Source organism: Condylura cristata, unplaced genomic scaffold (genome assembly GCF_000260355.1).
Source record: "Condylura cristata isolate star-nosed mole 26May11 unplaced genomic scaffold, ConCri1.0 scaffold00005, whole genome shotgun sequence".
NCBI classification, from domain to species: domain Eukaryota; kingdom Metazoa; phylum Chordata; class Mammalia; order Eulipotyphla; family Talpidae; genus Condylura; species Condylura cristata.
This window is the reverse complement of record NW_004567106.1, coordinates 32773178-32783638: the sequence shown is the minus strand read 5'-3', so window position 1 is coordinate 32783638 and position 10461 is coordinate 32773178. Positions and strand designations below refer to the sequence as shown.

Here is a 10461-nt window from a genome sequence, read left to right as displayed (position 1 = left end):
AACCAGGTAAAAAAAAAAAAACTCATATAATTTAGCTTTCAATATTATATACCACTGCAAAATCTTAAACTCAAGTTACTTCTATTCTTATTCTTTCTAAGCAGGACTACTCAATTAACTGGCAAAAAGTGAGATGTCAGTCTTACTCAAATCTCCTTTGTTTGCAAAGAAGATGTTGTACATATTTTGTTAATAATTTACTTTGTTTTCCATAAGTTCTAATTTTTTAAAATTTTTACCCAGTTTTACATACCACATTTATTTTGTTATGCTTATTTCCTTAATGACGTTTTAATCTTAGTCCTTCACCTCCCTTCTGAAAATGAACTCAAACTCATGTGATATTTATTCATTTGCAGTAAGGGAGATTGTGTTATCACTGGCTGAATGAATCATGAGTTATCCTCCAAAATTCCTTGTGCTATGAAACTTTCCCGGTCAAATTTGGCACATCTTGTCCTACAATTAAGAAAGATTTTTAGGCTATTAAAAATACCAACATTGGGCCCTCTCTGGTGGCACAGCAGGTTAAAGCACAGCACTAAGAAACTAAAGCCACTTCAGCATGAGTTCTATCCCTGTCCCGGAGGTGACCCACATGGCGTGGCAGACCTCTCCTGACACGCCTGCTGCTTCCTCAGAAGTGTACTTCGTGGATCTGCCTGTTCTACACCCCACTCTGACTATGGCAAATTCTCTCACCACCCCTGCACCTCTGGCCTGAACCCCAGTTCTGTGCGCATCAATAAATAAATCTTTAAAAATAAATACCAACATCCAAAAATCTTTAATGTGAGATGAGACTGTCTTTAGGGGAAATTATTTACCTGGTTCTGGCTGTAGCTGACTACCACTTTATCAGCCTGCCAGCTTCATGCAGGTCCTGCCATTAGCCTTTTAAATCTTGAAACACTCTGGGCTCAGGTTTTTCCATCTGGGAAATACTTGAGTTGACTAAGAGGAGACCTCACTAACACAATGACTGTGTCTCTTGCTTGGCAGATGCAGTGTTCGCGGGAGCCATGCCCACCATGGCGAGTGTGAAACTCTCTGCTCTTCGACCCATCGTGAACCATCCGCATTATGAAGATGCAGGTTTGAGGTTAGTACTCAGTTGTCACATTGTTGAAAAGAAGTTTCTTATACAAATAGGTAGTGAGTGAGAGAACCAGAAAAATTGTGAGAAGTATTTTTAAAAGGATATGGTGAACTGTAGATTAGGGGAGAGGAATATGCTGGAATAAGACTACTAAGTTAGATGAAAATTATTGGGACTCTCTAGGGTATGACTTTTGGGTTTTCTTCTCTACCAAGGCAGTACAAAGAAATCATCCCTTATCAGTTTTCTACAGGTTAATGTGACCCCAAAACACCCAGAGATATTATGAGTAGTCGGGGCCTGACATGCTCTGGAGGGCTCGTTGGTTTGTGGTTTTTATTGGGGTTTTCTTATAGGCTGTTTTCCTTGAATTCTGAAGAATAAGTTGATATGGAATCCAATTAAAAGAGTTTTATTCTGGTTTTCACCCAAATAATCAGTTAGAATGATCTTGTGTTTTGTTTTTTGACTTTTTCACAGCATAGTCTTGTGTTTTCTAAGTAAAGGAAATAGATCTAATTTTCATGCAACTTCCAGGACTGGTCAAACTATTTGTATTCCAAGGTATTGGGTGAATCCTATTAATACATTCTTTTGTGTAATAGTAGGGCAAGTATTTTATATATCAGAATGTTTTTCATTTAAAAAATAAGTGCCAGCAGGCTAATTTTCCAGAGCATTTTTGTTGAATAGTTTAGGCTTTTTTCATTTTCTTAATATAGTTATTGTTGAACTCAAAGCTGGGACTTTTGTGGCTTTAAAAAAGTCCTGTGGCTGTGCTGTGTAGTTCACCCCACCCACATACAGGGTGCCTTACTCTCGTTTGAGGGAGCGTGATGAAGAATAAAGCACAAGCAAACAGAAAAAGAGAGCAGGTTTGGACATGAAGGCCTGCATTAAACCACGCCTCTCCTCCCAACACTCCTGGGTCCTTCTGCCTTTTCCCTTTGACTCCCCTATTCCACTACCCACCCCCAGCAGGAACTGTTGTGAAGAATGTCCTCATGACTGGATTCCTCTCTGTAGTCTTTCTTCTAGTCCCATTCAGTGCTTTCTTCCAAATAGGTTGATCACATCCTTTAATCTTCAAAATCTGCCAATTGTTTTTCTTTAAAGAGCCCGAACAAAAATAGTATACTCAATGTATAGTCGAAAAGCAGCTGAAGAAGTGAAGCGAGAATTAATAAAGTTGCAAGTGAATTATTACATTCTAGAAGAGTCATGGTGTATAAGAAGATCCAAGTGAGTATTCCACATGTTTAATATTTTATACTCATAAATTGAGTATATTTATACTCATAAATTCAGTCTTGGGCCAATGCTTTAACAGTCTATTGCAAGATGCATATAACACTTAGTGAAATGTACATGGACAAGTGCTTTAGATAATTGTCTAAATTGGAGTGGTTTTTTTTTCTGTCCTGGTTATTTGTTGATGAATATTTGTTTCTTTAGAATGATCTGTATGTTCGTACTATCTTACACATACCATATTGGTGCATATAATGTTTCCAAAAGTTCACATTTACTTTTGACATGTTAAAAAACTGGTATTTAAAATTGGGTATATTTTCTTTCAAAAGACTTGCAGGGCTTGATAATGAAATAAACGGAGGAGAGAGTCGTAATGGAATCAGTTGACAGCTGAGAGGGAGTCAGGCATTTCTAAGACATTCTAAGAATAGTCTAAGCTATTCTGTACCACATCATATCTTGTATATTTGGGACCCCCCTCTCAGCATCAAATTAGAAGGAAACTTCCTTCTTGCTGGTTCACGTCTTACTTGAATGGGAAAATAATTAACTTTAATGTGATCCACATTCTCTTGAGTTTATAGTTTAAAAAGTATCTCCACAGAGTACACTAAACAGAGTGCAGCTACAATAATAGGTAGGATCTTGAAAGCAAATGTGAATTCTAAAGTTAGCCATGCAGAAATGTGTACCTGGATGACAGTGGTTTCCTATTGAAACACCAAAGGGATTTGCTTTGCCAGGAGAACAGACAGAGCCATCTCATCAGAAATCAAGGATTGTTTATAGGATGGCGTTAATTTTAAGAGTTTCACTGCTCTTTAATGGAAGCCTCCAGGAGACTGCTGTGTGCGTGGCTTTATCATAGTCTTTCAATGATACACAAAGGTTAGTTAAAACTCTGGAGTGAAAATTGTACTGTGATTCAGTAACCATACAGTGTTAGCCACAGGGAAATTGAGATGATTATTGATTATGGAATGATTTCCTATGCTATCTGCCAGCTGACTTTAATGAGGAAAGGTTATTCTCATGACTGTAATTTAGAAAGGTCCTTATGAACATAGGAATATATGTGAAATTCACATGCTCACCTTTAGTTAATTTGTTATATAAAATATATTTAAAAAGTCCTAAGCATCTCTCATAACAGTTTTATGAAGACAGTGTGAGAAATGAATGCTGTGGCGAATTTTGTGCTGGGAAGAGCTCAGCTTCCTGCCAGTTTTCTACCAACACTGGATCTTCTTTATTGCCTTGGGCATTACACTCCAGGGTGGTTATGCCAGCCTGAGACACCTGTGATCAAACAGAAAAATCTTCTTTCATGACCCTTTCCCCACAAACTGTAACAATTAGCCTTTATTCAAACTTCTTCACTTTCTCCTAGCCCCTTGGATAGTGTTTTGGAAACATGAAAATTACAGGGACTGGTGTGCTTTGTGTACTAACGTGTTGATCACACTTCTTAGCTTTGCATAACTGTAGCTACAAGTTTCATGTTCTAATGGGTTGAGTATGTTTTTTGTACACCAGAAGGGATGAGAAGACACATTTAGGAAACATAGCAATAAATCTTGTGAAATAACTGTCTTCCAGTCAGCTTCATGTGGCATACTTGGACAGCCATTAATAATTAGGGGACAGTGAGCTGTGCCCTGGACTCCCCACCTTTCCCTTGGTCTTCCTGGTTGTGTTTGTTCCAGTAGAAATGGTGAGGGAGGAAGCTGAGGAAGTGATTTCTCTCATCTGTTTCCCCCACCCAGCGAATAGAAAAACACTCTCCATCTACTGTAAGATTGAAATTAGACAGATTACAGTTCTCAGGAAACCTGAGACAGGTGCTCTCTGCTTAAATCTTGACACAGCACAAACTGCTCTCTGATCCGTCAGGGGACCAAATTGGGAAACTCAACTGGGAGAGGAAAGGGAAGAAAGACCAATAGTTAGTGCTGACATTTGCTATGAGAAGAATTGATTTTTTTTAGCAGGTGTTTCTTCCCCCATTGGGGGTCTTTATCAGCTTGGCCCTCACTCCTCAATGCAGTTCTGCCAGCCTGAGACACCTACAGGTTATTGGAACAGGAAAACATGTCAGCACAGGAAGCAGTGGGGAGCAAACCAGAATTAAAAAGGGAGAGGGACAAAGGTTTCTCTAGTCTTTCCTGTACCTGACTCATTGGTCAGCACTATGTTGATGTGATCTCATTTACATGTGGCTTAATTGTGTGGTTTGATTGTTCCTTAAGTACTTGACACCCTGTGTTCAAATACAAGTACTGAAATACACTGAAATGCAAGTTGTAAATGAGTTTTTAATTAACTGCTCTTTTATTCTCAGTTCTCTGCTTTCTTTCTCATTAATTCCAATAATAGAGTTGACATAAAATTAAAATAAATGAAGTCAGAAGGAAACTCTTTAGATTTTCACTAATGCTATTTAAAGTGGTAGCTATCTGGCCTGGGAAGCTTCAGGAAACAGATAAGACTAAAGAATGTCCTATGTAGCGCTTACAAAGGCAGCTGTTTCTGTCTTTTCTGAAAAGCACCTGCAACCCGAGATGAGCATTTTTCTTTTCCTGTGTGCTTCATTCTTACGCCTGTTGGACTGTGGTGTTGCAATCATGTGACCTTGATGTGTGTGAGAGAATTAAATGGCAGAAAAGCCAAGCCTGGTCCTCTCCCCACATGTATGCTGGTAGAATCTAGTGAAACAAATATGCAAAACTTTTCATGGGCACAATCATTAGGAACACTTTTTTGGGAGGTAATTTGATAGAAGCAAAGTAAAAATTATGTTTTCTTAGACATGGTGCTATGCTACTTTTAGAAGTTTACCTTTCCAAAAGGTAAAGGTCCAACAAGTATTTCTAGCAGCACTGTACTATAGAAGCAAATGGGGAGCAATTAAGATATCTATCCATAATGCAGAAGTTAAAATACATACATATATAGTTGTGTGTGTGTGTATAATAGAAACTATTACAAAAAATAAAGTAGATCTTTAAGTACTAAGATGGAAAAATGGCCACATTTTATTAAGTAATTTCATTTTGTATGAAAATAAAAACCCATGTATTTTAATATGTTGATGCCTTTACTAGTATAATCTGTATGAACATGATTAAACGCCTTATGTGCTAGAATGTTTACAGATGTCACCTCTGAGAAATACCAGTGGAGGTGACAGTAACTTGTGTAGGTCTTTAATTATTTTTAAAGATTTATTTATTGATGCATACAGAACTGGGGTTCAGGGGCAGTGATAGGATTCACCAGAGACAGAGGGGCAGTGATAGGATTCACCAGAGACAGAGTGGGGAGCAGAACAGGCAGACTGGCAAAGTACACTGCTCAGGGGAGCAGCTGGTGGGTCTGGAGAGGTTTGCCACGCCATGTGGATCACCTCCAGGGCCAGGGATCAAACTCGCACTGATGTGGCTGCAGCCAGCTTGCAGTGCTGTGCTTTAACCCCTTATACCACCAGGGAGGGCCCTGTATAGCTCTAAATCTTAACACTTATAGAATGATGGCTTACCTTCACCAGATGTTAGTGAGGAGGAAAAGCAGGTACATCCCTATGTGGGCCTAGCCTCATATAGTGGAGAGCAAGGAAATGGGCCTGCCATCAGGGTATGGCAGAACTACATTTTTTCCCCATAAAAAATGAAGCAAGTATGATAAAACATGAACAGTTTTCACTTCTCTGTAATCTTTCCAATTTGTTTTAAAGATTTATTTATTTGTGTATACAGAACTGGGGTACAGGCCAGAGGTGCAGGGGTGGCGAGAGGATTCATCAGAGACAGGGTGGGGAGCAGAACAGGCTGACTGACGAAGTACACTGCTGAGGAGAACAGCGGGCAGGTCCGGAGAGGTCTGCCGTGCCATGTGGGTCATCTCCGGGATGGGGATCGAACTCATGCTGAAGTGGCTTTAGCCTCTCAGAGCTGTGCTTTAACCTGCTGCACCACCAGGGAGGGCCCTTCCTATTATTTTTTAAAATTTTCTCAAAAATCACATGAAAATGGTGAACAGTTATAGCCACAAAACTATCCTTTACTTAAAATAAATGTCAGAATTGTCTTGAGCTTATCTGGGCAAGTATCATAAAACACTGAGTTCATTTGCCCCATGTTTTATATAAAGTTGATGATTTTTATAAATATTTGATTGTGCATGTAGTTAATATGTGCATTTAACACTACCAAAGATTTTTCTTTAAATTGTCTCAGACTAAAATACAATGAATGTGAAGTGCATAAACGTGAGCTCAGTGTATTTGCCAGTTACTATTTTTAAAATCAATGTAACAGCCCCTGTCTGCGTGTGGCATGCACACGGTGCGGTCTCACAGTCCCTGCGGCACAGCTGGCACAGTTGTCTGCTGTCCAGTGTGGAGACTGAGGCCGACTAACCTGTCCATAGCCATAGACTCAATAGTAGTTCAGGCAGGGCTCTCCTGTCACACCACTTGAATCCGTGTATCTGGTACATATATTTCTTTCTAGTAACCTTTGCTGCATTTATCTTTCTGTGAAGATTTATGGCGGCTCACACAAATATAAGCAATTACGATAGGATTTAAAAAAAAAATTAAAAAGGGAAATGAGGGCTCTTCCTGGTGTTGCAGCGTATTAAAGCACCACATTATGAAACTCTCTGAAGCCTCTGCAACACGAGTTCAGTCGGCAGGGAGCTGACCCACATGGCGTGGCAGACCTCTCCTGACCTGCCTGATGCTCCCATCAGCAGTGTACTTCAGTAGATCTGCCTGTTCTGCTCCCCACTCTGTCTCTGGGGAATCCTCTCACCCACCACACCTCTGGCCTGTGCCTGAGTTCTGTAAGCATAAATAAATAGATCTTTAAAAATAAAAAGTGAAATGAAGGCATGAATATAAAGTGTGCTCCCTATCTGCCATTACATAATACATTTGTTTTTCTGGCACATTAACTTCTCTAGGCCTGGTTGCAGTATGCCTGAAATTTGGGATGTGGAAGACCCTGCTAATGCTGGGAAGCCTCCCCTGTGTAACCTCTTGGTGAAGGAGTCCAAGCCTCACTTCACCACTGTATTCCAGAACAGTGTTTACAAAGTCTTAGAAGTCATCGAAGAATGACTGACTGCTGCCTGAAGAACAACATCAGTGACATCAGTAATGGTTTTAATGTTTTGCTAATATAAGTTATGCGTTGTTTTTAATTCAAATCCCAAATCTTTTATAGGTAGCTGTTTTCAAATAGAAAACGTGTCATCTTGCCAGTGGAATGTCATGTCGATCGTAAAAGTCCTTATACTTTTATCAGTTGGTTCCTATTTCGATGTGCCCTTAAAATTTGCTATGCAAATGAGTATATGCTCGTACTTGACTCAAATATGTGTGCTAAGGTGAGCAAAGGTACCTGTATAAAAAATCCTGATGACAAAGGTGAGACGAAGAGAGTGTATCCTGAGGTTTTGTGGGGGCCGCTGACTGCCCTGCTGCTCCCTCTGCCTCTTGCCCTTGTCTTTTGGACATGGGTGGTGATTGTAAACCCTCGATCATGTCAGCCCCTGTCAGTGACCAGTAAGACTAGGTGGGCAGAAATGGGTATTTGCTATACCGAATTATCTGTACCTGACTTCATGTTCCTTTGTTCTCTGTTGCTCTTGTTACTTCGTGCCCTGTATTAATCCAAACTCTTGGGCCCTCAGGACCTTGTTCCTTTACCAACCAGAAGGCATTAGAGTTTCTCCTCCTTGCTGTTCCTCTCCTCCCACCATTCTCTGTCAAATAAGTGATATTTCCTCATGTACTTGCTTGTCAAACCCTTATTCTTGGTTTAAGAAAATTTAATAGCAACTGTATATTTTTCTCATTTTTAGTATTATTCAAATGTTGATATTTTAATACCTTTAAACATTACATTTTTTCATGTTTAGTTTTAGTTTTAAGAAAAGCTATTTTGAAAAACATCCAGAAAGTAATGTATATTTGAGTAGTCTTAACTTACAGTGGGACAGTAGATTCTATAGTGTGTGCTAAGTTTTCTTTTTCTGTTAAGATAGGATAAAACATGACTAATTGACAGAAAAGTAAATGAATAATGATAAATATGTGTAGTTTTTATATTTTACTTTTAAAATGACCTGTCTTTTAATAAGACTAAGCCTTAATTAAATCTTGCACTATTATTTTGTTTCCAAAAGCAATTATTTCTTTATGAGGGTTGAATAGATTGAGTCTTTCCTTTTATTTTTTCCTCCCTATTTATTTTTATTTTGAAAATTACACAAGGCTGTTTTGAATTCCTAGTATGGATTTTTGTTTCTTAGAAGTGAATTTGTTAAAAATAAGGTTCTTTGAAACAGTGACTCTATATATTTTTGAGGAATGCCTTATTAAGATTTTAAATTCTAAGCAAACCATTACTCTGGCCGACTACCCATTTAATTATACAGTGTTCTCTTTGTTAACCGCAGGCAGATTAACCTCCTTGTGGATTGTCCTTGAGACCTGAGCCCTCAGGGATGGTTTCCGGTGCCCACCCCTGGGAGCCTCTGAAGAGCTGTTCTCTTCCTGCCTTCTCACCAGAGCCTAAGGACAAGCCTGGTCTGGGGGAAGCACGAGCTGCCAAGAGCAGACGCTGCCGAGACAGCATGCCGAGACAGCATGGCAATGCTCCTCGCCCAGAGCCTGCTCCCCCGGGCCTCCTTTCCAGGGTCACCCTGAGGAACTGTGTGTGTCTTCCGGTTCCTGTCCTCCTCCTCCTTGCTTGCCCGCCCTGCTTTTTATGCCAGTTTCAGAAAATCCGAAGCAGCTGGATAGTGTGGGTCATGGTAGAATCCAGGATAATGGGAAGAGGCGCTTAGGAAGGATTAAGGGTCGCAGAGGGGAAGGGGACACGTGCTCTGCTCTGTCTGTGGTTTTTTTCTCACCCACCCGTGACTGATTTGTACATCCAGAGGTTACATTTTTTAAAAAAATCATCCTCTATTCTGTCTAACCTTCAATAATTCCTGTCCTGATAAGTCTACATGTAATTGAGAATTTGTATGGGAGGGATGGTAAAATGATCTTATAATTGTTTCATATTTCAGGAAAATTTGAAAGTCAGATTGTATTTATTAATGTAACTCCACCAGCAAGCTATAATTAGGTTGTAGGTTGGTCAGTTTAGAACTGAGGCCTTTGGGCTTTACTACACACTCAGCTTTGGTCACATCTGGTAGCAGCTGGTGCTGTAGATTATAAATATCTTTAATGGCAACATAAATAGTAGTGGGTTTGTGATACATGACAAAGCAGTATTAAAATTCAGCATTTTATGCACTTAAAAGTATTTTTGCTTTAATGTGAGGATGGGCAAGGAGATGAAGAACAGGGCTGTTGCTATGACAGAAAAAACAAATTTGGGGCAGTATTTCTATAACAAGAGAAGCTTCTAAAAAGGCTTGGAGAAAAAAGTAGTATTAAAATAGGGCAATAATACTTAAGAACATGGAAGGGTGTATCAGGAACAAAGTAATATTGCATAGGAGTATTGTATTTTTATGAATTTTATGTACTATGTATGTTAAATAAAAAAGATGATGAAAGATATGGAGTTGGTTTTTTATTATTGTTTTTATTCTCACTGCTACTATAAATAGGCCTGGCCTCATTCTGTAGTCAGATAACCAGGAACTGGTATGTGAGCAGTTGCAACCCTTGATAATGGGAAGATTTACAATGGTGGGGTCCTGGAATCCTCTCCATCCTCTGCCATTGGTGGCGGTGTTACATTTATGGCATTACTTCATTATTTACATCACAAGACATTCATTCATTAAAGCCATAATCTGGAGGTAATTCCAAAGTTGCTGAAATATTTTTCTCACACATTAAACCACAGGCAGCTTGGTTTCATTGCATTTCCTAAATTATAACCCCATGTTTTTGCTTACTACAAAGCTAAACTTTATTTTTTATTTTCATCTTCTTGGAGGGAAGACAAATTAGCTTAGCTCAAACCTATGCCTCTATATAATTAACACAGCGACAGCTTCATCTTGTGACATCCGTGGGGAATAAAGTGTTGTAATATATTGCTCTAAATTTAGTGTTTATCAGCATCACTTGGAGG

General features: G+C 39.2%; 1 protein-coding gene across 1 annotated transcript in view; it reads left to right on the top strand.

Moving 5' to 3' along the window:
• The window catches only part of DPY19L1 (dpy-19-like 1 (C. elegans)), a gene marked incomplete at its 5' end in the record, with an annotated part of 77029 nt that extends 68037 nt beyond the window's left edge, over positions 1-8992 (top strand). Inside the window, 4 exons of the mRNA XM_012720757.1 lie at positions 1003-1102; positions 2216-2341; positions 7319-7511; positions 8819-8992. Of these exons, the coding sequence (XP_012576211.1) occupies positions 1003-1102; positions 2216-2341; positions 7319-7475 (383 nt within the window). The remainder of the gene's footprint in view (positions 1-1002; positions 1103-2215; positions 2342-7318; positions 7512-8818) is intronic.
• Positions 8993-10461: the final 1469 nt, after the last annotated feature.